The 25,044-nt window shown below is 48.3% G+C and overlaps 5 protein-coding genes across 10 annotated transcripts; 2 read left to right on the top strand and 3 right to left on the bottom strand.

Annotated features, from left to right (window-relative positions):
• Positions 1 to 2: 2 nt before the first annotated feature.
• Positions 3 to 6,769, bottom strand: klhl15 (kelch-like family member 15). 5 transcript variants are annotated; one of them, XM_047023615.1, is made up of 10 exons: positions 6,539 to 6,623; positions 5,922 to 5,927; positions 5,323 to 5,432; positions 4,674 to 4,812; positions 4,338 to 4,526; positions 3,692 to 3,916; positions 3,299 to 3,460; positions 2,992 to 3,201; positions 2,679 to 2,869; positions 3 to 2,567 (listed from the first exon to the last, which is right to left on the bottom strand). In XM_047023615.1, exons 3-10 carry the CDS (start codon positions 5,340 to 5,342, stop codon positions 1,802 to 1,804), a joined length of 1,902 nt encoding a protein of 633 aa, XP_046879571.1. In that variant the 5' UTR covers positions 5,343 to 5,432; positions 5,922 to 5,927; positions 6,539 to 6,623; the 3' UTR covers positions 3 to 1,801. The 5 variants fall into 5 exon arrangements, with proteins under 5 accessions (XP_046879571.1, XP_046879569.1, XP_046879572.1 ...); XM_047023613.1 differs by lacking the exon at positions 5,323 to 5,432 and having other exon boundaries at positions 5,840 to 5,927; positions 6,539 to 6,769; XM_047023616.1 differs by lacking the exon at positions 5,922 to 5,927 and having other exon boundaries at positions 6,539 to 6,621.
• Positions 6,770 to 8,012: 1,243 nt separating this feature from the next.
• On the top strand, positions 8,013 to 12,359 carry eif2s3 (eukaryotic translation initiation factor 2, subunit 3 gamma). The gene is made up of 12 exons (XM_047023954.1): positions 8,013 to 8,099; positions 8,701 to 8,764; positions 8,868 to 8,995; positions 9,108 to 9,229; positions 9,402 to 9,496; positions 9,924 to 10,082; positions 10,216 to 10,350; positions 10,546 to 10,640; positions 10,752 to 10,896; positions 11,027 to 11,196; positions 11,360 to 11,532; positions 11,671 to 12,359. The coding sequence occupies exons 1-12, from the start codon at positions 8,031 to 8,033 to the stop codon at positions 11,732 to 11,734; spliced, it is 1,419 nt and encodes a 472-aa protein (XP_046879910.1). The 5' UTR covers positions 8,013 to 8,030; the 3' UTR covers positions 11,735 to 12,359.
• A 100-nt stretch (positions 12,360 to 12,459) lies between these two features.
• Positions 12,460 to 15,786, top strand: lrrc31 (leucine rich repeat containing 31). Of its 2 annotated transcripts, XM_047023951.1 has the most exons (11): positions 12,460 to 12,580; positions 12,810 to 12,838; positions 13,047 to 13,244; positions 13,333 to 13,476; positions 13,555 to 13,722; positions 13,823 to 13,987; positions 14,086 to 14,274; positions 14,379 to 14,546; positions 14,629 to 14,793; positions 14,910 to 15,065; positions 15,163 to 15,786. In XM_047023951.1, the coding sequence occupies exons 2-11, from the start codon at positions 12,826 to 12,828 to the stop codon at positions 15,534 to 15,536; spliced, it is 1,740 nt and encodes a 579-aa protein (XP_046879907.1). In that variant the 5' UTR covers positions 12,460 to 12,580; positions 12,810 to 12,825; the 3' UTR covers positions 15,537 to 15,786. The 2 variants fall into 2 exon arrangements, with proteins under 2 accessions (XP_046879907.1, XP_046879908.1); XM_047023952.1 differs by lacking the exons at positions 12,460 to 12,580; positions 12,810 to 12,838 and having other exon boundaries at positions 13,082 to 13,244; positions 13,398 to 13,476.
• Positions 15,787 to 15,863: 77 nt separating this feature from the next.
• On the bottom strand, positions 15,864 to 18,514 carry lrrc34 (leucine rich repeat containing 34). Its single transcript, XM_047024191.1, has 10 exons — positions 18,411 to 18,514; positions 18,057 to 18,169; positions 17,626 to 17,690; positions 17,454 to 17,537; positions 17,208 to 17,336; positions 16,994 to 17,089; positions 16,768 to 16,922; positions 16,529 to 16,684; positions 16,302 to 16,428; positions 15,864 to 16,171 (listed from the first exon to the last, which is right to left on the bottom strand). Exons 1-10 carry the CDS (start codon positions 18,512 to 18,514, stop codon positions 15,881 to 15,883), a joined length of 1,320 nt encoding a protein of 439 aa, XP_046880147.1. The 3' UTR covers positions 15,864 to 15,880.
• A 158-nt stretch (positions 18,515 to 18,672) lies between these two features.
• mynn (myoneurin) lies at positions 18,673 to 23,373 on the bottom strand. Its single transcript, XM_047024131.1, has 8 exons — positions 23,322 to 23,373; positions 22,235 to 22,534; positions 21,123 to 22,051; positions 20,831 to 20,990; positions 20,559 to 20,737; positions 20,336 to 20,422; positions 19,845 to 19,928; positions 18,673 to 19,732 (listed from the first exon to the last, which is right to left on the bottom strand). The coding sequence occupies exons 2-8, from the start codon at positions 22,495 to 22,497 to the stop codon at positions 19,344 to 19,346; spliced, it is 2,091 nt and encodes a 696-aa protein (XP_046880087.1). The 5' UTR covers positions 22,498 to 22,534; positions 23,322 to 23,373; the 3' UTR covers positions 18,673 to 19,343.
• Between the last annotated feature and the right edge of the window lie 1,671 nt (positions 23,374 to 25,044).

Here is a 25,044-nt window from a genome sequence, read left to right as displayed (position 1 = left end):
AGTGGAAAGCTGTATGAACATTTATTTCCTTCAAGAAATTACAAACTGTTCCAAATAGTGGCTACTCAGATTATACGTTTCATTTCATTTTTTTCAGCGTACAGGGTTTTGTTTTATCCTCGAGAGCCTAACCTATTATTTTAACCTACTGAAATACGGAAGGGTGATGAGTGGAATTAAAAATGCTGAGCTATGACAAGCCGTGCCCTCAACAAAAATAACAGTAGTATAGCATACACAGTTTGAGCTGCATAAGAAGCAGTTTGAAGACTTGAATTTTGGCATATATTATAGTTAATGGTATATATAGACTGTAATTCAGACAAATAAACAATGACACCGTGGAGACAGAAGATGGGCCCGCTGGTTATTCTCTACTCTACCTGCCTTTGCCATATCAATGCAGCACGTCAGATAACAAGCTACTACCCGTGATCAAACATTACGGTAGCCTTACAGCTGAGGATTCTACATGGTACAGTACTTGAACCAGTCAACTATTTCATTTCACCACAGAGATCTGCATGTTTAAACGCAACCGTGTGAACACTGCATCGCTGGTTTGATGAGCTTTGGCAGGAGGGATGACAGTAAGATCAGCTTCTCTCTCGATATTGCTGAATTGGTGCGGACTTGGGGAAGAGAGGGAAGCATGACGGTGGGAGAGTAAAATGTTTTAAAGCGCATAAATACACGATGTTCCTCTTTCAAAGCACTCTAAAGTCTGAATGATCTACAAAGCTGCATGGTGACACATGCACAGTGACAGGAAGCTGTTGAGAATCAAAACATTGCTGACTGAACTGCATTCGTATGTGCTTTAGCCCTTTTCGTAGTTGCACATATAAAAAGAGGAAGAGAGCCAGAGCCTTGACTAGGTCCAGACACTTATCTAAAGGTATAACCAGCTAGAGATGTGGTCAATTAAGCTGTATATTCTTACAGACTATCCAGGAAACGTATCCCAATGGATGGATCCTGCTACAAAACATACCCATGGAGCCACATCCAAAGCCTAAGGAGTGAGAAAAGCATGAGAAACATAAATAAAAGTAGCCATTCGGTGTCAAGGGTCCTCTTTAACAGTGAATGACCCCTGACCTTTCATCTCTGACTGGCACTCAGCAGCGGAACAGCATTACAATGCAATTGTGACATCGTCAACATCAGTATTGGACTAAGAAGCCCTCACACAACCAGTAGTGTATTTTTGTCTTCTTCTTCTCTCAGTTCATGACATGCGTCATTCAGCTGCACGGGTGCGCACACCCACATACATCCATGTTGGCAAACACCCACACTCACACATTCCAGCTCCCCCAGCCCAGGCACGGGGTGGGGAACACAGACGAGATCCGTCACACGAACATGAACACATTGGCGATTATAATGGAGTTATAGGAGAGTAGAGCTGCTAGATCTCAGACAGAATAAATACAGTAAAATATGAAACTGACCGTAGTCCACGTACAAATTAAAAATAAATCTGCTGAATGAAAACCTCCCCCCCCCCCTCACATTTTTCCCTTTTTTCTGACAAAGCGTATTTCTTTGAAAAGGATCAACCACAACGGACCACTAGAGAACCTTATTCCATCATTACGGACAGAAAACTATGGCGCATTGTTTCATCTTTGTCTCAAATAAGCACTGGTCTCTAGTTTAAAAGCGTCAGCATACGAGTATTAGTTTCACACCTGTAAACACCTACCACCCACAGTCCCAAGACTTAGTGGGAGGACTCAGTCATATTAGTGGGAGTTCCTAGAGCAAAAAAAAGGAGGCGTGTTTAAACCAGACCTCAGCTGCATCGTCTGACGTGCTCCAGCACGTACTCAGGAAAGTGCAGACTGCACACCTGCAACCCGTCCAGTTTGCAAGGCATCCTGGGATACTCGTCCTCTTTCCACTTGTTCTCTTCCGGGTCGAAGGTGAGGATGGAGTCACTGTAGTGGCCGTTGTAACACAGCCCCCCCAGTACCATGATCTGCCTGTCCAGCACGGCCACCCCGTGGCCGCTGCGCCCTATGGGCATGGACGCCAGGATGGTCCACTCGTCTGTCTCTGGGTCGTACACCTCGGTGGACGGGCACCCTTGGGACTCGAAGGAAGCCCTCAGGATCACGCACACACCTCCAAACACATACAGCTTCCCATTGTGGGAGATCATCTTGTGAAAGCAGCGGGCGTAGTTCATCTTGGACTTGTTCTCCCAGCAGTTGGTGTGTGTGCTGGGGAGGAGGGGGCTGCGGCCCGCCCGTGTCCTGTGTGTGTCTGCGGCCCCAGCTCCGCCCCCGCACACCCCCTCCCCGCCGCCCCCCTCCCGGCCGGGGTCGAACACGCACACCTGCTTGGAGGTGGAGGAGGAGGTGATGCCGCCGGTGATGTACAGCTTGCCGTTGAGCACCGTTCCCTCGTGGCCGTACTTGTTGACGGGGTACGGGTCCACAAACTCCCAGCGGTCCTCCGTGATGTCGTAGCGCTCCGTGGAATAGAAGGTCTCGTCGCGCGTGCGACCCGCGACGGCGTAGATGAACTTGCCAATGACACCAACGGCAAACTCCGATCTGGAAAGAAATCGTAAGGGATGTCAGCAAAATCGAAAGAAAGTCTCACTTAAACTCAGCTACTCGTGGTTTTTTCAGTCAGAGAGTAGAGAACAGCGAGGTAGTCCAGACCTGGGCACGGACATGTCCGCCATGCGGAGCCAGGAGTTCTGACGGGGGTCGTAGCGGTACACTTTGGAGGAAGCGTGGAACTCCCCGTCCGGGCCCAACTCCTCCCCTCCGAGCAGGAAGGCAAAGTTGTTGACGATGGCCAGGCAGTCTGGCCTTAGAGGCACCTGGGGTCCCTCCAGCTCCCACCACACCTAGGGAGCACACACACACACACAGCACATTAGAAAACATACACCCAACTAGAGAGAAAAACTATCAATTGTCCGCGAAAAGATTGCTTCGGTCGATATTCCCACAGGACGCCCTCCCGCACCTTGGGCCTGTGCAGGAGCAGGATCTTGCTGTTCACCATGCTGTGTCCGATCATGCCCCTGAACACGGCGGTCTGCGGTCGCACCGAGCGGATGCGGTTGGAGCGCGTCTCCACCAGAGGCTGCTCGTTGACGTCGTGGAAGTAGCTCAGCGCCTGGTCCACGTCCTGTCGCAGTTGCCGCGAGTAACGGTAAAACTCTGAGGTCTTCACCTGCGACAAGGTCGGGGCCAGAGGGTTAGAACCGGCGAGAACGTTAAAACCGGGTTACCAGTTGGACCCGGGGCCTCGCGGAGGCTGCGTTCCTCACCTTCTCGAAGACGTTGGCCGGGGTCATGAGACAGAAGCGGAGGGATTGGACGATGGTGTCCGTGTGTCTCCAGCGCCGCCGGTCGTGTCGGAGCCAGGCTTGCACGGCCTCATACAGCTCGATCTCCGGGAAGCGACTCAGAGCGTCACTGTCTAAGTACGCCTGGGGATGGGGAAGGAGCACAGCGGCCATGACAGTGGTCACGTTTGGTCGTCCAACACACTATAAACAGTCCACTGTGCCGCACCACACACACACACATAACACTCTCAAACCATGATGCGTAATTAGATGAGTGTTTTTATGACCAAAAAGCTGTAACTGTAGCTAGGAGGATGAGAAAAGGAAACAAAACAAAAGAACCAAATGGAATCAGGGACTGTTCGTCCACACCTGCAGTCTCTCCAGGCTGAGGTAGGACAGGAAGTCGGGTCTGCTCATCAGAGGGACAAAGTTCTCCAGCAGGAAGTTGTCGAGCTGCTCCTGGACTCCCTCCACTCCCACGCTGAAGTCCTCCAGGAGGCGCATGACCTCGGCACAGTTCTCCAGGCAGATCTTGGCCAGCAGGAAGGAGCAGCAGAACTCCACCGCCTCCGTCAGCTGCACGTACATGGCTGCCTAGGAGGGGGAGAGATGACGAGGGAGCGAGGGAGGGAGGTGGAGACGGAGGGAGGTGGAGACGGAGGGATGTGGAGACGGAGGGAGGTGGAGACGGAGGGAGGTGGAGACGGAGGGAGGTGGAGACGGAGGGATGTGGAGATGGAGGGATGTGGAGATGGAGGGAGGTGGAGACGGAGGGAGATGGAGGGAGGTGGAGGGAGGTGGAGATGGAGGGAGGTGGAGATGGAGGGAGGTGGAGATGGAGAGATGTGGAGATGGAGGGAGATGGAGACAGACGGAGGTGGAGAAAGACATGGAGGTGGAGTGAGAATTGCAAATGGAAAAGAAACAAATGTGTTCAATTTCATTTACAGCATTTAGAGTCTGACAGTGCCATCAACCAAATGAAATGTCTGATGTGTGTGTGTGTGCGTTTCACCTGCAGTATCTCCTGGACGGTGGGCATGCTGAGCTCCAGAGACCCGTAGTACATGAATCTCAGCACATGGCCAAACCCTGCTGCCGTCAAGCCCTTCATGTGGATCTTGTCTTGGTCTCTTTCACGCATGTCCGCTGTGAACATCACTCGGAAGTAGTCACTCTGGGTCGCCAGAAGGGCTTTGTGGGCCTTGGAGTGAAGAGGGTCAAGTGTTAGTTGAGCGTCATTTAAATACATATTGTACCACATTGATGACTCCAGTGTATTCCCACAGGCAGATGTAAGAGTGCGTGCGTGTGGGTTTGTGTGAGACCGATCTGATGTTTGCTGCTGTACCTGGAAGTGATGTTCTTCAATCAGCAGCGTTACGTCCAATAGGAGACGCTCTTCATAGAGCGCCCTGAAACCTGAGGACACACTCCCATCATGCACCTGGGACAGGTACACCTCCACGTCCCCCCCCGACATCACACACCTGGGGGGGAGGGGGATGACAGAGGAGGGGGCGACAGGGAAGGAAACAGGTGAAAAGACAGATTACAGGCCGTGGCATGACACTGGTCTTGGTCCTAGTCTGTTTACTATGGTCGAACAGGCTTGAATAGTACATGTTGCTTTAGGTTGTTTATCAGCTACAGCTCAGTTAACGTTGATAGAAAATCAAAAGGATTCCATATCGTGCAACATCCATGACATCCGTCTTGGCTCCGAATTACGTCAGGAACGTAACAGGAACAAATGTTTGAATTCTCTCCCACCCTTACACACACAGTATCAGGCCCACACGCACGTGCCCTCACACTCACACACAGTATGCCAACCCTACATATTGGCAGACACACATGCTCCCTGACCGGCTGTAAGAAAACACCAACCAGCAATTCCAGCCTACACAAGGCCTTCACAAATACCTGCATGCACAATCACTTGTAAATATGCTCTCATACCCACAATGCATGCAAATATACACACAACGTACACTCACCTCTGATTGGCCACGGGCATGTCAGAGGGGTTGTCCGAGCCAATCAGAGGACAGTGCCCCTTGTGTCCAGGAAAAAACTAACAATGGCCCTTTTCTGTGGAGTGAATCACCTAGACAACAAACCCAACACAATGCCCACATTAAAGCATGTCTGCTGAGGCCATAAACATATATGTGTCAACATTGTTTTATAAACTTTTCCCACTAACCTCTGGGCACATTTCCTGGCCAGACTAAGCTGAGAGAATCTAAGAATAGGAGACCCTAAATCTACACCTGCACACTCACTCATGTTCCTCTTATCTTTTCAGAAGGCAACGTGATTTGAGCAAGTTGGAAGGGGATGCATTCACACTACTAGATCTAGATGTCTTAAAGCAGTCCTACACATTGATTCAAATTCAGGTTGCCATGTTTAACTCCATTCAACATTCGTAATATGTCTGGTACGTGACTGCTCTTTGGGGTGGGATTGTGGACAAGATGTGAGAAAGCGTTACTGTCATGGAAACGGTACCTTTTTGGGCCCGGGTGGACAGTCTCGGGCTTCACAGAGAACACGGTGAGGGAATGCTCACATTTCCTCTGCTTATGTTTACCTTGATCTGACAGACCAAACAAAAACACAGGTCATGACCAGCACACAACCTTCTTTAAAATGGTGTTTTGATTGAACCGATAACTCTCTCACATCATACAAACAACTAAAGTGCTGGCTCGATAGCTGTGCTTTTATCCATGTGAATTCTAGTGTGATGCATGCTGGCACTGAAGCAGATTAACCAAATTTGAGTCGGGTCACGACACGCGTCAAGTGCTAACAGCAACTTTAGCCTGAGCAGCGGCGACATCATCAGCGTAGGGGAGCGTTGGCCACAGGTGTAAATATACATACTTCACCTGTATATTATTGCATGGCGTAGGAAGCCAGTGCAAAGGTATCTATGCTCATTATCTCATTGTGCTATCCTAGCTAAACCTGTCTGAGCTCAAGACTGTCTTAGATGTGTAGACAACTAGACTACAACTAGCTGTAGCCGCATTATATTTTCACTTACGGCCATTTATGGGATATTCAGTTGAGGTTTACATCTAACTAGCCAGCACGGTACTGGTCAAAGACAATTTTACAGTCACGTTAACGAATGTTATTGTCCCCTCACAATGGCATCCTATAAAATTAGTCAGCTAGCTGGCTAGCTAAGCTCGTTCTCACCTCGGCGATGCGAGTCCCCACAACCCCTCTTCGACCAAGCAGCTCTGGGTCCTTCGGACATGGGTTGTGGGTATGAATCCGGGATCAAGAAAACGGACTGTAAAAATGCATTTCCTTGTAGTCCATTATAACGCCCCCTCTTATTTAATTAGACTGTAAATGTTATAGAAATCAAAATACAGCTTGTCTATGGAGTCAATATCCATTGCCGACGCCATACTATTCTCTGCACTAGCGTCACATCCCGTTCGAACGGAACTGAAGGGCGTTGTGCAGTGCAGTGAACCTGCTGAATGCTGTCCTCAAGTCAACAAGTCAACATCAGGACCAGCCAGATTTATCAATCAACCGCCAATTCCCAGCAGAATGAACCTGGACCTTCCACAATTAGTCAGCCTTTAGAGCAATCCTCATTAAATCAATCATCATGTATTGCTCCAAAGCCTGCACCAGTGATAGTACTTAGATGTCCAGTTGATGCCATCCCCAAAATACTGTTATAGTGTTGGCTGAATACATTTGTGGCTGAACGGAAAAGTCAAGCCATGTTCGTAGACTCTTGGAGCGAAAACAGGGAGTCCTGCCTGCACCTGTGCCTAACAGCAGGACCCAAAGATGTGACCACCACATGGCATTATAAATAGCTCACTTTTTGGCAGATCCTGTCTGGATTTAACTGACTGCCTCTATAGAAAGATGCATGGCTGTCATGCATAAACTGGATTTTTCAATTAATAATTTTCATGTTGTTTATCACGATGCTGCATATTAATATCACTGGTCAATGCCATAGCAATGGATTTCACATATTGCATTGGAAATGCGTCCAATTATAGGGCCCTATCCTCTCAGATGACAGGTTAAATAAACACGTGAGGGCACCATATAGTGATTTTATATACTGTGAACATAAATAGCTAATTGTAATGTAATTCAGATTTGGAAAATCCCTGGTGTACACCACATACACAACCTCCTTACTATGGACAAAGAGTATAGAAGTATTTTATACTCTTTGCTATGGATCCGAAATAGAAACTACAGAAGAGCACAACGTTGACTTTTAATGACATCATCACCAAGAGACGGACCCATACACGCATCAGAAGTTTTTACTGGCTTCTTTTGTGTTTATGGAGTCAAACAACACATAATCCATTAGATTAGACCTAATATATACGACAGTTTACACAATTCAAAATCGGAAAATTAGCTTTTATTTGGCTAAATAAATGTAAATTTTTGCATCAGAATATTGCATCATACATAATGTAAGGACCCATGTCCTGCTTTGTTCATTATTAGCCTATACGAATACATATATTTAGTTCTCAACGTTCACACTATTATTTAATTTATACAAAAGTGTTTTTCGATGCATTTTCATTGGTGTATACAAATACAAACAAGTAAATCATGTCGATGGTTTTTCTGTTCATGAAAAAGATTCAGGCAATCGCTGCGCAATACTCAAATTCCTTTTTCGTTCAAGATGGCGGGTGACGAGTCTGGAGTAACGCTGGGTCAGCCTCATCTTTCCAAACAAGATCTAAGTTCTCTGGTGAGTGTTTATCACTATTGTAGTATTACTGTCGTGTTCAGGTTCCAATGCCTGTAAATTTGGTGAAAACGATTTACCTTGGTGTTGTTGGGAGGGCGTTGGAAAACCGGTGTTGAACCACCGCCCGGCACATGACAGAAGTACTCTGTAAACGGCGTGGGGTCTCTCCAATGCTATGCGTTTATTGTACTTTCACCGAAGCTAACTTGTTATCCCGTTTCCTTGTCGTTATTAAAAAAGCTATTGATCCGCTTAGTCTTGTAATTGTTGATTAGTCTTATTTTTCGATCAAATGTAGCAGCTGTTAATTGTTAGTAATATAGACAGGAAACCTGCCGCAACGTTTTCAGCAGCTTGCATCCTCATGTCCTGAATAGCCTGTGTTTGTCTTATTCTCTCTGAGCGATCGCAACTAAAAATCATTGATCATTCACTGAATAGGGCCACCTGGTATGGTGTTATAATGTCACTTATTATCAGCATCCTTGCCTACAGTTTGTCTGTGGTTCTCTTCCGTGGTTCTCTTCTGCAGTATTATGTAACGTTTAAATGAAACCTAATTAGAATTAAAATCATGCCAATCAATGTACTTTTACTTCAGGATGTATCCAAACTGACCCCCCTCTCACAAGAGATCATTAGCAGACAAGCCACAATCAATATCGGTAAGAGAACTTCATCACATCATTCCACCCTATTTATAAAAAAATCTTTAGTGTTTAAACATTTGACTAACTCTCCTGGAACAACACCATCTTGCACCTGCAGGCACCATCGGTCATGTGGCTCACGGGAAGTCCACAGTGGTTAAGGCCATTTCTGGTGTGCACACTGTCAGGTTCAAGAATGAACTGGAGAGGAACATTACCATCAAACTAGGCTATGCGAATGCAAAGGTAACCCTTGTCAACTGCCCTTTGATTCGACATGAAAGTAGTCTACCTTGCAAACGATCACAGTTCAATAACTCGGAACTCTTCTAATCCCCCGTGCGTCTGCCCGACCCAGGTGTATAAACTGGACGACCCTAGCTGTCCCAGGCCAGAGTGCTACAGGTCGTGTGGCAGCAGCACGCCTGATGAGTTCCCCACAGACATCCCCGGCACTAAGGGCAACTTCAAACTAGTCAGGTAACACTTGGTACCTGCACAGGATGAATCAAGTTCACGACATTGTGATTCACACAGTCAAGGCATTTTTGCGCCGGCTGAACTCAAATCTCAAAGGAAAGGCTGTGTTTTGGGTGTGGGATGGGGAGAGCCTTCCTTCAGTAACATCCTCCTTTCTCTCCCACTCTCTCAGGCATGTGTCGTTTGTGGATTGTCCCGGGCACGACATTCTGATGGCCACCATGTTGAACGGCGCTGCTGTCATGGACGCGGCTCTGCTCTTGATTGGTGAGACAGCTTCGCCGCCATTTGGATGTGACTCCCATCAAAGGAAGGATTGAGGCTGTCGCATCGGACCACAGCCTTAAGCCTTCCTTTGACTGGCATATCCCAACCTCATGTGTTTCTGCATTAGCACAATGACAGGGTTGGGTTTGGCAGCTGTCTCGGCATGCTCAAGTGTTCTGTGCAGAACTCCCAGGTTCCTCAGGTTGCAAATAGCTCAACTTCTGGCAAGCCGCAGATTCTTATAGAAACAAAACAGGCCTTTGTTAAATGGTTTCTTTGTTGGCTAAGAACGCAGATGAAATGGAAGATTTGTTTCTGTAAGCCAAACACAGCAGACTCTTTTTTCATTAAATATACATACATTTTTGACTGGAGATGCTTTCAAGAGTCCATGTTAAAACATCCCTCCTGTTCTGTCCTCTCCCAGCCGGTAACGAGTCGTGTCCCCAGCCCCAGACGTCGGAGCACTTGGCAGCCATAGAGATCATGAAGCTGAAGCACATTCTGATCCTGCAGAACAAGATTGACCTGGTCAAGGAGAGCCAGGCCAAGGAGCAGTATGAGCAGATCCTAGCCTTCGTACAGGGTGGGTGCCCCCTTTGTCTTGAGGTCTCTGCATGTTAAAGGGGCTTTAGAATGTGTTCACAAGGCCTTTCTCCTTGAAGCTGCTCTGTGTGTTGTGCTTGATCTGTCCTCTCATATTTTTCGTTTCCCTACAGGCACCGTGGCAGAGGGCGCTCCAATCATTCCAATCTCTGCCCAGCTGAAGTACAATATCGAGGTGGTATGCGAGTACATCGTCAAAAAAATCCCTGTACCCATCAGAGACTTTACCTCAGAGCCCAGACTCATCGGTAAGATGCACGCACAGAAACACAGAAGCACACACGCACCCACAGAAGCACACACGCACCCACAGAAGCACACACGCACCCACAGAAACACACACGCACCCACAGAAAAACACACCCACCCACACACGCACCCACAGAAACACATGGGATGACTCTGCCGCATGTCTTCAAGGGGTTGTGTTCTGTTGGTTTCAGTGATCAGGTCGTTTGACGTGAACAAGCCGGGCTGTGAGGTGGACGATCTGAAAGGGGGCGTGGCAGGAGGCAGTATCCTGAAGGGCGTGCTCAAGGTAAAGCCCATCTGCCACCTAGTCACCAAACCAGGAACGGAAGTCTCCCACCACGCCCTCAGAAATGACCCAACCCTCCTGGTGTGTGTGTGTGTGTGTGTGTGTGCTCAGGTGGGCCAGGAGTTGGAGGTGCGTCCAGGCATCGTGTCCAAAGACCACGAAGGGAAGCTCATGTGCAAACCCATCTTCTCCAAGATCGTGTCTCTGTTCGCCGAGCACAACGACCTGCAGTATGCCGCCCCCGGAGGCCTCATCGGTACGGGCTCACTGGCCTGGACGGCTGCCTCCGGGCCTGTCCTCAGGATTCTGGCTGGGCCTCTGAGGGGCTGGCCAGTTTAGTGGTGGCTATAAAAAGCATTTCTAAAAAGGTGTGTGGTGTGTTTTAGGTGTCGGCACCAAGATCGACCCAACGCTGTGCAGAGCCGACCGTATGGTTGGTCAGGTGTTGGGGGCTGTCGGAGCGCTGCCAGAGATCTTCACAGAGCTGGAGATCTCCTACTTCCTCCTCAGGAGGCTGCTGGGAGTACGCACTGAGGGAGACAAGAAGGCCGCAAAGGTGAGCACTGGTGCATGCTGGGATTCGTAGTCGACGAAGGTTCCTCCCCCTTTTCCCAGTGGCTTGCTGGTTTCTATGACTTCCGACATCCGTGAGGGAGCTGGATGTCGAGGGCTAATGGCAGGTCAACTGAAGGCATGTGTGTTTACCCGTGCTCCTGTAGGTCCAGAAGCTGTCCAAGAACGAGGTGTTGATGGTCAACATCGGCTCGCTGTCAACGGGCGGGCGAGTGAGCGCCGTCAAGGCTGATCTGGCCAAGATCGTTCTGACCAATCCCGTCTGCACCGAGGTGGGGGAAAAGATCGCCCTCAGCCGTCGTGTGGAGAAACATTGGCGGTAAGTCTGGGAGGAGTGGCTCAACGAGACAGTGTACCACGACGTACAAACGCATCAGCCCTCAGAAAGTCATATGAATGAGATTGTGAGCCTTCTCTGTACGCCTGTCTCATTGGTTCTCTTCCTCCCTGTCTTCAGTCTCATTGGCTGGGGCCAGATCAGGAGGGGCGTGACCATCACACCCACGGTGGAGGATGACTGAGGAACCATCCGGCGAGTGTGTGTGTGTGTGTCGCCATGGCGTTGCTCCTTTCAACAGAATGACACATCATCACACTTTTCATACTTGTGGCCGATGGAGGGACAGGGAGGAAACAAGGGTGTCTCAGCAGAGTAAAGTGGCTTCCTCTGCATCTTTCCTTCACTTTCACTGTTCTGCTATATGCTAGCTGAGGCTAATTGCTGTCACTAGTCTTGTGTTTTGAGACGAGGGCAGAGGAAAGAGGTGGAGAGAAAGCGAGGGGGCCACATTAGACTTTGAGATGACCCCTTTTGAATGGGTAAAGGGCAGGTCCTGGGTTTAAGAGGAGTATCTCCCAAAACCAGGCTTGGGCGTTACTCTGTTGGATGCAACACTACAACTACAGATAGAAATGTTGCAATAGACCGTATATGACTTGCCATTTATTCTGCATGAAAATCATATCCGTTTTACTGTTAAGCTGCATTTCTAGCTGAATATATGGTGACATTGCACCCTCCAGTGTATGGCTCAGGTAAGGTTTCTACATTCTGTAGACGGGGGAGGGGGGGGTATTGTAGTGCCGTTCTTGCTGTTCTGTCCACAGCTTTCAATCTAACGAAACGGAATAAAAATACATTTGGAAGAATTGTGTCTGTGGTTTATTTCTGTCCAGGTGGATGTCCGTTTACTGATTTCACTCATTTTCGTGGGGTATGTTTACCAAAGGAGTTGCAAACTGACAGCACATCCGGCATGTTAGCGATACACCTGAGAAGCACAAGACATGTTACGTCACTGGTGAACATAAAGTTGACGCTCGCCGACAATTTTCTCACTGAAGAAAGCCAGGTCAATTCACACAAGGTAATTGATTTTGTGCAAATTCGACATTCATTTTCGTGAAACAAAACGTAGGAACATTTTACATGTCAAGGTGCAAACTTAATGGCGCTAATTAACGATATTCTGTTGCCCGTGCTCACGTGTTTCACGACGTGAAAATGGCATAACAAAGTTGAAGCTGACCGTAACATTTAATCGCTTGTCTGTGCGAAGCGCAATGTCAACTCAAACGCTGGTATTGTCACTGCAGGTGCTTCCAGGCTGAAATGGAACTTGCTGGTATGTTGACCGACCGACTGCATTCTCCTGCCTGCCCACTGTAGGCAATCGGTTATCATAAAGACTCATATCACACAGTTACTGTAGCCACAACAAATTTGTATCAATCTCACATTTGCTTAGCTAAATCCATTAATGTGGACACTGACCCCAAGGCAACGCTGTTGTCAATAATGTTTTCTGGAACATGATTTTGGGATTTGTTCAGATGGACAGCGGGGACGGGAAGCGGGTCCGAGGCGCTCGCCCTTTGACCTCATCATGAATCAGATCCGCAGGAAGCGCCCGGGCTCTGATAAGAAGGGTTCCTCTGGTCGCTTCCTGTCTCGCCAGTCAGATGGCGGGGGTATTCCTGAGGACAGAGAGACCGAAGAGAGGGAGGACAAGCAGAAAGGAGAAGGGACTGGTAAGGTGACAGAGATTATATGACATCAGATAAGTTAAGGAAAGTGAATGCTGATACTTTATCGAACGTGTCCCGGGTGTACCTCCAGACCCATCCGAGTCAGTGGAGACGCTGTATGATGGAGGATGGGGCCGTGTGTGTGTGTTCGTGCAGAGGCTGGGAAAGAGAGCAGACAGCAGAAGTCTGAGTCTGGCCCACTGTGATCTCACTGCTACAGACACACTGGAGCTAGGTGAGACTCACTCACTCACACACATTACCTTTATGTTTCTATGTTTTTGCTGTCATTTGTCACATGTTCTCCTCTCAGGAACACTGCTGCCATGCTTGCCTCAGTTGGAGGAGATGGACCTGTCATGGAACGAACTGATAGGAGGGTCTCTCCGGGCCTTGACCTCTCACCTCCTGCATGTGGGCGGGCTCAGAACTCTGAAGCTCTGCAGCTGTAGGCTGAATGCCGATGACATCAGTGCTCTAGGTGGGGCTGGAAACGGTGACATCACAGTTAGCGTAGTAGAGCTTTCATTGACGACATGAAGCGATGATGTGTGGGTTGACGTGTGTGTGTGTGTGTGTAGGGGGGGCTCTGGAGCATGTGCCCTTACTGGAGGTGTTGGACTTGTCTTGGAACGTTGGGATTGGGGGAGGAACTTTGCAAGGCCTGCTGGGTAAATTCCGCCCAACACTGAAAGAGCTACACCTGGTTGCTTGCCAGCTTACTGCAGCTGATGCCTCTACATTGGGTGAGAGAGACCTGTCTCCTGAAAAGCTGTGAAATGACCATTTCCTCAAGAATTCCCTCCTCTAATCTCATAGAGTAATCTTTCTTCTTTATACCTAGGTAGGATAATTAGTGGTCTTCCCAAACTGTGTGTGTTGGACATTTCCTGTAACCCTCTACTGGCTGAGGAAGGGGAGCCAGGGGGAATAGGGATGGGGGATCTTGTCCCCTTTCTCTCTCACTGTCCCTCTCTCACAACACTCCGATTACATTCATGTGGTCTGACACCAAACACCCTTAACATTTTTGGTAAGGAGCCGGTTGATTGTGTTTTGGTAAATACATTGTCTAACTTCAACCGGGAAGAGGTATCGTGAACAAGACTGACGGGAACCCCCTCTGTGTTAACAAAGGTGGTTCGCTCCGGCATCTCCCATCCCTGCGTGAGTTAGATCTGTCCTGTAATAAGAAGCTGTCAGGAGGGTTATCCCTTCTGGCACCTCACCTGGCCCAGCTTCCACACCTGGAGAGCCTAAGTCTACACCTCTGCTATCTCACACACACAGACCTGGCTTCCCTAAGTAAGTATGTGGGTGTTGATGTGTGTCTAAAAGGGAACATGTCTGTGTTTGTGTGATAAGGAGCCTATGGGTTTGTCTCCAGTCCAGGTGCTCCCCTCCCTGTCTGAGTTGACCAAGCTTGACGTGTCGTCCAATAAGGAGGCTGGGGGCGTGGTCCACCCTCTAGTCTCCGCCCTGCCTCTCCTACAGATGAGACAGCTCCCTCTCAACAGCTGCAGCCTGACCGAGGACTCATTCACTGCACTGGGTACTCATCTACATAGCAGTGTCTGAAATGGTTCTTAGGTCGTTTAAAAAACATCTCTAAGCACCCGGAATGAATGACCTGTAAAGGTCTCATGTCGTTGTGTGTGTGTGTTGTAGCCCTGGCGATACCACACCTACGACACGTTGACGTGTCGTGGTGTAAGGTGGCAGGGGGGCGGCTGGCCCTGCTGTTGGAGGCCCTGCAGCCGGGCGTTCTTCAGGAGCTGCACCTGAGCAGCTGTGACCTCACCACAGACGACCTGCTTCAGCTAGGTAACCCCCCCCCCAACTTACACACACACACACTCTCGCTTCATACTTCAATCATCCCACTGCTCGTCTGTTTCCTGTCTGTCTGTACTTCCTGTAGGGGTTGTGTGTAAGCATGGCTGTCTCTCCTCCGTCCGTGTCCTGGACCTTTCCTATAACGGAGGTGTGGGGCCGGAGGGTTGGGTGGGGTTGTTCGGAGCAGGGGGCCTGGGGTCCCTGGAGGATGTTGACCTCAGCCTACGACCTTTGACCTCTGCCTCCTCTGCGGCCTGGTTGCCCTCCCTGCTGTCCGCTCTGCCTCGCCTCCCCGCACTGGTACGCCTCGGCATGCAGCGATGGACACTCACCAATCAGGGGAGAGACCAGCTCAACCACGCCCTCAGGAAGAGGGCTGTCCTATTGGAGTGGGACACACCCATATCAACGCCATCACCCAATCAGGACCGGCTGGATGAGATGCAGTCAGAGGAGTGAGCAGAGAGGACTGACTCGAACCAATGTTTTTCATTTGTAATGGTCCCTTTCAGATATGGCCACATACATTTCCTTCTTATTAAAACACTATAAATCCCACATTGTGATAAGAAAAAAAAACAGATGCATTTCAATAATTAAATTCCAATCTGATGGATTATTGTTCTGGTGCTAACATTTTGGTGGTGTTATCATCATTAATCATTACTGAATAAAACATGTTGCTGATCCATTTGAATTCTACAGAAATAACTGAGTCACGTGGTAAGCTGAGGGGTTCTGGTGTAGTAACGCATTGGCTCCTCACGTTTATACCAATAAAACGTAAGGTTGTAAAAGTTGTGTCACAGTCTGTTAGGACTCAGTACAAGCTGTGGGGCCAAGGGGGGCGCTGGCTGAACGTCGGAGCGTGGAAGGACCAGGGTCCTGGCTGGGTCAGGGCTCGTTCCTCCTGTGAGAGCGAGGGCAGAGTTGCTGGCCGGGTCTCCGTCCAGGCCGTAGCTGGGCGTCCAGTAGTAGTGTCTCCTCAGACCGTGGAAAACCTCAGCCAGACACAGCCGCCCGTCCACCTCGTACACACTCACATCAGTGTGGGCCGCCGCTAAGCGTCCACTGGCTATCAGACTGTTGAACGCCTGGGGAGTGGGGACCGAAAAGGGAGGGAACACCAACACAAGAAGTGGAACGGTTACTATTCTATTCATAATCATTTTTGACAACAGTAGTTTCTGTGGTGGGTGTTTCGGTGTGTTCAGACTGCGTTACCTGACAGACAGGCGGGTGTAAGTGGTTGCCCCAGATATAGATGTGTGTCAGGGTGCTATTGCTGTGCATGGCATGAGCCAGAGCCACGAGACCCTCACTGCCAATGTTGTTACTGGGAATGGACAGCCTGAGACCGAAAGTGAGAGGGAAAAAAAAGCCAAAACAGAGTCAAACATTTACCACTCAAGAGGTCATGATTTCATGGAAGGGACCCGGGGGTGTCTCACGCTCTCAGGCTGCAGCCGGGCAGAGCCACAGCCTCGCTCAGGTAGATGGCTCCGTCGTCTTCGATACGATTGGAGGACAGATCGAGGATCTCCAAAGTAGCGTTCCGCTTCAGGAGCTCGGCGAGACACTTCGCCCCGTCACGGCTCACGCGGTTACTTCCGGGAGGGAGGACATCAAGTTGTGTGAGGTGGTATGAACATGGATGACGTGCGTGTGTTGTATGTGTGTGTTTGCGTACCAGCGCAGGTCCAGGTATCGCAGGCTGTTGTTAGTCCCAAGGGCCTCTGTCAGCCTCTCCACACCAAAGTCAGACATTCCCATCTTCCCCAGGTGGAGCTCCCGGAGGGTCTGGTTGATCACCAGCATGCGGGACATGTGCACTGCTGTCTCGTCCTGGGAAAGACACCGAGAAGAGAGGGTGAGGAGGAGAGAGGGTAGAGGGTAGAGGGACGATGCGTGATTACCTGCTGACTGAAAAGCAGGGGTCGGCTGACGTTGACAGAACAAAGGCTCTTGTTGTTGTTCAGCATAATGGCAAACGCTATCACACTTTGAGTTCCCTGTAGAGAGAGAAAAGACATGGAAGAAACCGTCAAAATCTCTACGCCACGTGGGTAAAAACCACACGTGCCTCAAGTGAGACAGTGTGTTGAAGTCATGCGTGTGAATGTGCACTACCAGGTCACAGTCAGCTATGTCCAGCTCTTGTAGGGTCGTGTTGACCTGCAGCATGCTGGCTAGGTGCATGGCTCCTTTGTTCCCTATCTTATTACCAGTCAGCCTCAAGGACACCAGCGCACCATTGTGCTGATGAGAGAGACAAACGGGAGAGAGGAAGAGTAAAGGCTGTTTGTTGCTTTTGGTGGGAAGATACACAAAGAGAAATAGTCTGGGTGGGGACTGGGCATGTGTGTTTGTACAAACCAGCAGACTCTTGGCAATGAGCTGAGCCCCGTCCTCTTGTATGTCATTACACATCAAGTCCAGGCATCGCAGGGCTGCATTCTCCTGTTTGACGCAGTGTCAGTAACACAATGATTTCCTTTTGAGAAAGGGCCACTCGGTGCTTATGGGTCATGTCATGTGAGCGGTTTACCTGTAGGAGGTCAGCAAGATGCCTTGCACCTTCATCTGTGAGGCTGTTGTATCGGACATCCAGACCTGTCAATCAAAAAAAACACGTTTGTGGGCTTACAGTGCGTGTCAACTACAGCGATGTGAGTGACGCAATGCTTTCAATTCATTTCAATTATGTAGAGCAAGTTTCATCTATACACCAGTCTTTTTACACTGATAACATAGGTGGAACAGATTTCCCTGGAGGCATGAGGAAAGCGGTTCCCCACTGTATATTACAGTCTGGCCATTTTAAAGCAATACAGTGATGCTGGTGATGTTTGTTACTGTGATCATTATGTATAACAAGTTTAATATATAAATCATTCTTTTACACTGAGAACAAAAACTGTTAGTCCACAAGCTATCAATACTACTAAAAGTACTGTCTATTCACAGGGGAGAACTGACCTGTCACTGACTGGTTGTTTCGGAGAGCTCTTGAAAGAGCCAGGGCGTCATCGTCAGTCAATTTCTGAACCCGTTTTAGGCGGTCGTTTCCCGTCAATTTAATGGTTAGATTTCTAAGTGAATCCAACAAGGTGGCAGTTTAGCACAAAAGCCTGCTGCTGACCCTGTATCTTCTCTTTTGATATCACGTTGACACATATTGACTGCGTGCTGCTAAACAAGTTGACTGATACAGTACTCAAACCAAATGGGGCTGCACGTTATTATATTAGTTACTGTACTAGTACTGTACAGTACTGTAGCCAAAGTACCGCCAGATAAACGGAGATTTTCTTTTAGCTAAGCTAAACTTACCCAATTCTTCCTTCCGTCTCTTGTAAAACGTCTAATATGTATGGATTTGTTTGCAGTTTGTGCTCTGTGCAGAAAACAGAGTACGCCTGTGAAATACCACTCATAGTGAAATTGTAGCTAACCAGACCATGTACTGGAGGCGTACAAGTCTGAGTCCGCAGCCAATGTTTGGTCGTCATAGCAACAACACTCGTGTGCAGCTAATGGAGAGGACGATTAACCATTTTTGCTGATTCTTAAAATATTGATAGCCAACAACAAGTTTATAGGGGAATGAATAATTTATTTAACATCCCAAAATATTCTCCGCCAAAACGTGTTTATGATTCATAAACTCTGGAATAATACTAATGAAATAAAACCAAACACACCCATGTCCAATTAATACTTTGAAAGAAGCATCTTTCTCTCCCATGTCTGACAAACAAACTGATTGAAACAATAGATTATTCACTATTCGCAGAACAGGTGAGTTTTTGTTTTAGAAGCTTAAACAAATTCATATTAGGTTAGAATTGCAGATTTAGAATGGCAGTAAATTTAGAAAGGATTGGAGACACTCTAAAATAATTGAAAGAAATAGAACTAAAATGCTTTTCAGTACGTTCAATGAAGCAGGAGAAATATCTAAAACAGTATGATACTTTATCACTCCCTTAAAGTCAGTTTGGAACTTTCGCCTGGAGAAAACGATATTCTAGAAATCGTATCACCCATTTACCCTAAAAACCCTGAGAGACACACATGGGAGGGTTCTATAAGTGTCGATGGTCTACAATCCGTTTTTGTAATTCCCTTCCAGTGTGACCCTTTGGGATAAACATGTACCAGCATACTAGTCAACTAGTTCTTCATGTTGGGACTTTGAAGGAGAAAGTGGATTCACTGCTCCAAGCTCGAAACACAGCAGAGTTTACTGCAGAGGGTCGTTGGTCAATGTTGTTGGGTCTCGATTATGATAATCTGCTCCACATTGTCAGTCATTGGAGTGGCTGCCCTCAGCTGCTCCACCAGCGCACGGAGGGTGTCTGGGTGGATTCCAGTGTCAGCGCTGTCAATGTGGAGGCCATAAGTAGACTCAATGTTGTCAGGGTCAGGTTTTGGTATGACAATGCTCGCTTCCAGACCGTCCAGGTTCGGGTTAGAGGAGTCCGTTTCAAATTTTATGAAAGTAGACCCAGACTGGACCCCAACAGTCTGGGTGCCAGAGTCCAGGATGGAGGGTTCGGCACCAGCGGTGGGTAGCAGGCGAGAGATGAGCCCCTGGTGATCGATGGGAATGTTGAGATGGCTGCTTCCCTCTTGGAATGCTGCACATTGACCTACAGAGAGGAAGACACACACATTGGTTATGCATTCCCAACATTTAATCTTCTCAATTGATGGCATGGTTCTGAAAACCACACACGCGCGTACACACACACACACACTTACCGGCATGCACCCTGTCTTGATGTCTCAGCATGTTCTTAATGCTTATAAAGCTGTTCCCACACAAATTACACTGCACAACAGCCCCTGCAGAGAGAGCACACACAGTTACACACAATAACACAAACACTAGCTAGTCCAAGTCTAGTCTAACACTAAGCAGTCTCTAAAGGTGATACTGCCTCCTATGGACCTCAACTCTTGTTTTATTCTCTATCAACCTCTCTACTCTCTCCCTCTGTCAGCCTATGTAACCCTTTCCTCCCCCTCTTTACCTATCTCTGTCCTCACAAGTCTCCCAAAGTCTCTCTACCCTCCATTTACTCGCTGCTTGATATGGAACCTTCTGGAAAAAAATAGTTCTGCGGACGAGGGTGTGATGATCATCTTTTGTTGAGTCTGGCAGCTCAACATTCCTCCTGATGCATTTTTGGGGAAATACCTTCAAATGAGTCGTTTTGATATTTGTTGGGAGGGTAGGAAAGTGGGCTCACCTTTCCCATGAGAACGTGCATGTTTGTTCCGTTCTGACACAGATGCGAAGCGTTTATCACAATCCGTGCACGCGTACGGAGTCTCTCCTGAAACACGCACGCATGCACACACGGTCACGGTTAACAGAGACAAAACATGGACACAAGTGGCTGGAACGGTCGACGAGACAATCAAGAGTTGTTGCGAGGACGTCGCGGATGGGAGGGGGGGGGGGGGTCTCACCAGTGTGCTTTCGGGAATGCGAGATGAGAGAGGAGGAGACGGAGAAAGACATGCCGCAGGTGTCACACTGATAGGGTTTCTCGCCCGTATGTCGTCTCTTGTGATAGATCAGCGTGCTGGGCTGGGCAAACGCTTTCCCGCAATCTTCGCACACGTACGGCTTCTCTCCACTGTGTAGTCTGTGGAGGTGACACACGCTGCGTGTTCACACCTGCACTTTCTCACATGATGCTAATAAACCTGTATACAGACACACACACACACAGCCCCACCTGCAGTGGATCTTGAAGTTGGTCGAGGTAGCGAACTGCAGACCACACTCTCCACAACGGTATGGCTTCTCTTCCCCATGGTACATCCTACAATGGGACACCAGTTGACATTTCTGGATGAAACTCTTATCACACTGAGTGCAGGAAAATGGCTTCTCTCCTACAACAAAGGGGAAGAGAAAGACATAGAGAGAGAGAGCGTTCACCTATCTATACATTTCAGTCAGCAAGTCGTATTCTGAGTAGTTAGGAACTACTCCCTACTGTGCCGTACACAATGCAGTTTGTTTACCTGTGTGTATGCGCATGTGAGTCTTCAGTTGGTTCCCTTGTCTGAAGTGTTTCGAGCAAATGGGGCACTTGAAAGGCTTCAGGCCTTTATGAATCCGCATGTGTCTGCGCAGACTACTGTACTCGGAGAACACTTTGTTACACTGAATGCACAGAGGATGCTCTCTTTGCTGCTTGCGTACCTCTTCGTCCTCCTCGTCCTCGTCTTCTACTTCCACCCCATCCCAGTCTTCGTCGCTTGTGTTCCCTTTCAGTTTACCCCTCCCTCTCCCTCTCCCCCTTCCTCTGCCCCTTCCTCTCCCTCTCCCTTCTCCACTGTTTCTTTTTGGTCTTTTGGCAGGAGAACTCAGGGGCGAAGGACTCTGGTCTAAAGGAATGTCTCTTCCCTTCTTTATAGCTTGGAGGTCAGAATCCACAAATGAGAGCTCCTCTCTCTTTACTCCCCCTCTTCCTCTTCCTCTCCCCCTCCCTCTTCCTCTTCCTCTGCCCCGGCCCCTCCCTCTCTGGGTCTTTACCACATCTGCCACGTCCTCGGAGGCACTGCTGGGGGAGGTCGGTTCACCTGGTGGGGCTTTGGGCTTCCGTCCCCTCTTCCTGCCCGGGCCTCTCTGAGGAGAGCTGGTGTTGGGTGGAGTGTACTCTGTATTGTTGCCGTTGTCCTCCGCTTCAGTCCTGTTCTCGTCTGCCTCCATTTCTTTTACCTCATCTCCCACGGAAGAAGCAGAACCAGCAACTACATCCTCATGGCTAGTAGGAGATGGAGGACATGGTGGGTCTGGGCGGGAGGGGACAGTAGGGTCGGACTCTAATACTTCCTGTGATTGGATGGGCACTTCTGACACAGGTAAAAGAAGATTTTTTTCTATATACTGCTCCGCCTCTGATATTCCGAGGAAGATGGCCGCTTTGCGTACCGCCTCAGAACTTTCACTGTTAACATGGAAACAAGAAAAAATGTTGTCTTAAGTGTGTAAGAACAATTTCACATGTCAGAAGACTCCAACCATGGCAAATACATCTTTTTGGCATCTGGCTGATTTGGTTCTGACTTTATCACAAGCAAGTCCTGGTATTAATGGAAAAAGTGTTTTTATAAAAAGGTTTGTAGTCTACCTGTCAATGCTCATGGCTCCCGTGTAGATGAACTCCAGCAGGCTCTCTAGAGCTTGCTGACTGACGACTTCCGGGTCAAGGATCGTGTCCTGTTGAGCTGGGTCAGACACGGAGGAGAAGAACTGGCTGAACGCCGCCAGAACATTTCTGTGTGCTCGGAATGGCACGTCGCCCACAGTGATTGTCATGTCACACAACAAGTCGGTGTCTCTCTGCTGACGCAACTTCTCCAGCAGGAGTTCTGCATGGGTTCGCTGAGACATAGCTTGGATTGGCTGCTTGATGGTCACCAACACAATGCTGAGGAGGAAGTAGTACCATGATGTGATAATCATAGTTTACATTTCTACTGTTAAGCACCATACTCAGAGCAGAGATTGATAGTGATAGGTATCCATAGTGCCACAACCGTTCTAAAGCACACTCTGTCTCTGTGATCTCAATAGAATGTTGGCCTATTTATTTCAGATTGAGTAAACATTAGTATATGTGTTATAAACTTGCTGACGGTTGTCTTTTGAACAATTGATGCTTTTCTAAATGTCTGGGCCTGGCTCGTTTCATCAGGCTTGCTAAGGCCTCTATTATAGCTACACAACCATGACTGACTCCTAGTTATTAAGATGGCGGCCTACTGAAAGGTTAGATGATATAAATCCATTATTCATCAGCTCAGTGATCAAGCAGTTGCTTTCCAGTCAGATCCTAATAATTAAAGAAAATAAAAGTTCCTGAAAATGACGGAAATGAATCAACGTTCGAGTCAACACTTGCGCACACCGCAATAATTGCTAGAAAAAGCAATGATGATACAGTGGTTAAAAACATTTCGCTAGTTAATTGGGTAGCTGAAAATCTATCACACAATTTCAGTAGCTACATTAATTGATCTGGATGAGAGCGCATAATAACAATGTGCTCTTATTTCGAAAGGATGCGACGATGAGTGCTCGTTTAACGTTACATAGGTTACAATAAAAAATACTGCCACGTGTTTTTGTGGCCAACGCCATAAATACAACACCACACACGACCAAACATTAGGTATTTAACTCAAATGGTTTGAAAATGCATGACAGAAAAGTACCTTATTTTATAATCCCTCTCCTCCAGCCGCCATTTCTGGTGACGCAAATGAACTTGATCACATCTCGCGAGACTATTACTGAGGAAGAGTTTAAACTTTATTGAACCTAGCTCCTGACACTCAACAAGTAAAATAACGCTTTAATGTTGATGCAGCGTTACAAGGAAAACCGTGTACAAACAAGTTTTGAGAAAAAGACAGCATATTTTCACATACATTTTACACTTTCAACCAAATGTGATAAGGCACTGCTACCCGTGAATAGAAATGCAAAGTTTATTTTTATATAAACTGAAGGTAGACTGGGATGAAAAAAGGGTTAGAATTAGGGTAGGTATTGTTGTCATGCACATGGAGAAGGGTTAGGGTTGGTTAAAGAGTTGAGTAGTTAGCAGTTATGTAGAACTAAAGAGTTGTGTAGAGCAAAAGTTGTTGAGCAGTTATCAGTTATGTATATTGAAAGAGGAGTAAAAGTAGCAGTCATGTGGGGTTGATGAGTTAGGTGGGGTTAGTGTGGGGTTGTGTCGTCATAACGGGATGGAGGATTAGGGGGGTGAGGAGAGCTGGGAGAGGGTAAATCAAGAGTAACACTGGTAGTTACACAGGCGGCATGCCAATGTGGTGGACAGTACAGTAAGGCTGCATCAGGTAGTGGGCGGTGGTCCAGAGGATGTCGCTGTAGCCATGTCCGTTCTCATGGTCGTAGAACACAGGCCCCATGGAGGCCATCACCCCCAGGGAGAACAGGAAGCCCAGGCAGAAGGTGCCAGCAGCCTGGCCCCCCTTCAGCAGATTCTCGGCACGCTGGCGCCACCAGCTGGAGACAGAGACAAAGGCAGGAGGGATGAGACACGAGTGAGGGAGCGTGGGAGCAGGAAGATAGAGATACAGTAGAAAGCAACTGTGGTTTGGATGGTTCTAATGTGGGTGTGCCCTCTGGAGACAGTGATCCAAGTGCAGTTTTGTTTCACCCCTTGCTTGAGTTGTGGATAGTATAAACTCCCCCCCTTTTGCTCTACACTGAATAGTATTGGTAATGCACCTTTTGGTCTGGACATCAACAACAGGGTTCTTCTCCTCCCCAATAACGTCCAAGGAGGGCTCCTTCTCTTTCTCCTCCTCCACCTCTTGCTCCATATGCACATTCTCCTCATCAGAACACTCAACCTACAAGATTACCAGACTTCTCAGCAAAGTTTTCCGGACCAACAGTTGCTGAGATAGGGAAGACATTCAAGCTCATTTTTAACGTAAGGAACACTCTAAACTCACTGGGTTTGCTCACCATGGTGGTATGAAGGCAAGGACGTTTTATCTATTGGCCAACTAAAAAGGTCTCGACACAGCATGTTGTACTCTGACCTGCAGTACTGCTGACCGCCACAGGAAGGAGGACGGAGGCAGAGGATCATCACAGAGGGTTTCACTTACACATGAGCGAGACAGCAGTCCCAGTTCATCTGCAATGGACATGGGATGGTCGCCATCCACGGACAGAGACCCCTTCACCTCTGAGGCATCCGGTCCACCAAAACTGTCCACGAGATTCAGATTCATATAGCCGAGGCCTCGTGGTGTAAGAAATTGGATGGGTGAGGTGATGCAGATGTGGTATTGTGTTCACTTACACCAGAGCCTCCTCCAGCTGGACCTCCAGGCGTTTGTTCTTGTTTTTCAGCTCCTGAACATAGACTCAAGGTCAGGAATTAAAGCGCCAACGTCG

Source organism: Hypomesus transpacificus, chromosome 8 (genome assembly GCF_021917145.1).
Source record: "Hypomesus transpacificus isolate Combined female chromosome 8, fHypTra1, whole genome shotgun sequence".
NCBI lineage: Eukaryota > Metazoa > Chordata > Actinopteri > Osmeriformes > Osmeridae > Hypomesus > Hypomesus transpacificus.
The sequence above is the reverse complement of the archived record's forward strand: the minus strand, read 5'-3'. Positions and strand labels throughout refer to the sequence as shown.

Coding starts and splice junctions, on each gene's coding strand:
- eif2s3 (XM_047023954.1), top strand. CDS start 8,031: ATGGCGGGTGACGAGTCTGGAGTAACGCTGGGTCAGCCTCATCTTTCC. Junction 8,100..8,700: donor AACAAGATCTAAGTTCTCTG/GTGAGTGTTTAT, acceptor CTTTTACTTCAG/GATGTATCCAAACTGACCCC. Junction 10,897..11,026: donor CGCCCCCGGAGGCCTCATCG/GTACGGGCTCAC, acceptor GGTGTGTTTTAG/GTGTCGGCACCAAGATCGAC.
- lrrc34 (XM_047024191.1), bottom strand. CDS start 18,514: ATGAGTGGTATTTCACAGGCGTACTCTGTTTTCTGCACAGAGCACAAA. Junction 17,337..17,453: donor TCATTGCCAAGAGTCTGCTG/GTTTGTACAAAC, acceptor CTCTCTCATCAG/CACAATGGTGCGCTGGTGTC. Junction 16,429..16,528: donor CCCGGCTGCAGCCTGAGAGC/GTGAGACACCCC, acceptor TTTCGGTCTCAG/GCTGTCCATTCCCAGTAACA.
- klhl15 (XM_047023613.1), bottom strand. CDS start 6,599: ATGTCCGAAGGACCCAGAGCTGCTTGGTCGAAGAGGGGTTGTGGGGAC. Junction 3,917..4,337: donor CCGTCCAGGAGATACTGCAG/GTGAAACGCACA, acceptor TCCCCCTCCTAG/GCAGCCATGTACGTGCAGCT. Junction 3,461..3,691: donor TCAGCCTGGAGAGACTGCAG/GTGTGGACGAAC, acceptor CCCCATCCCCAG/GCGTACTTAGACAGTGACGC.
- lrrc31 (XM_047023951.1), top strand. Junction 14,275..14,378: donor AAACACCCTTAACATTTTTG/GTAAGGAGCCGG, acceptor GTGTTAACAAAG/GTGGTTCGCTCCGGCATCTC. Junction 14,547..14,628: donor CACAGACCTGGCTTCCCTAA/GTAAGTATGTGG, acceptor GTTTGTCTCCAG/TCCAGGTGCTCCCCTCCCTG.
- mynn (XM_047024131.1), bottom strand. CDS start 22,497: ATGTCTCAGCGAACCCATGCAGAACTCCTGCTGGAGAAGTTGCGTCAG. Junction 20,738..20,830: donor AACTTCAAGATCCACTGCAG/GTGGGGCTGTGT, acceptor TCACCTCCACAG/ACTACACAGTGGAGAGAAGC. Junction 19,929..20,335: donor TGCACGTTCTCATGGGAAAG/GTGAGCCCACTT, acceptor CTCTCTCTGCAG/GGGCTGTTGTGCAGTGTAAT.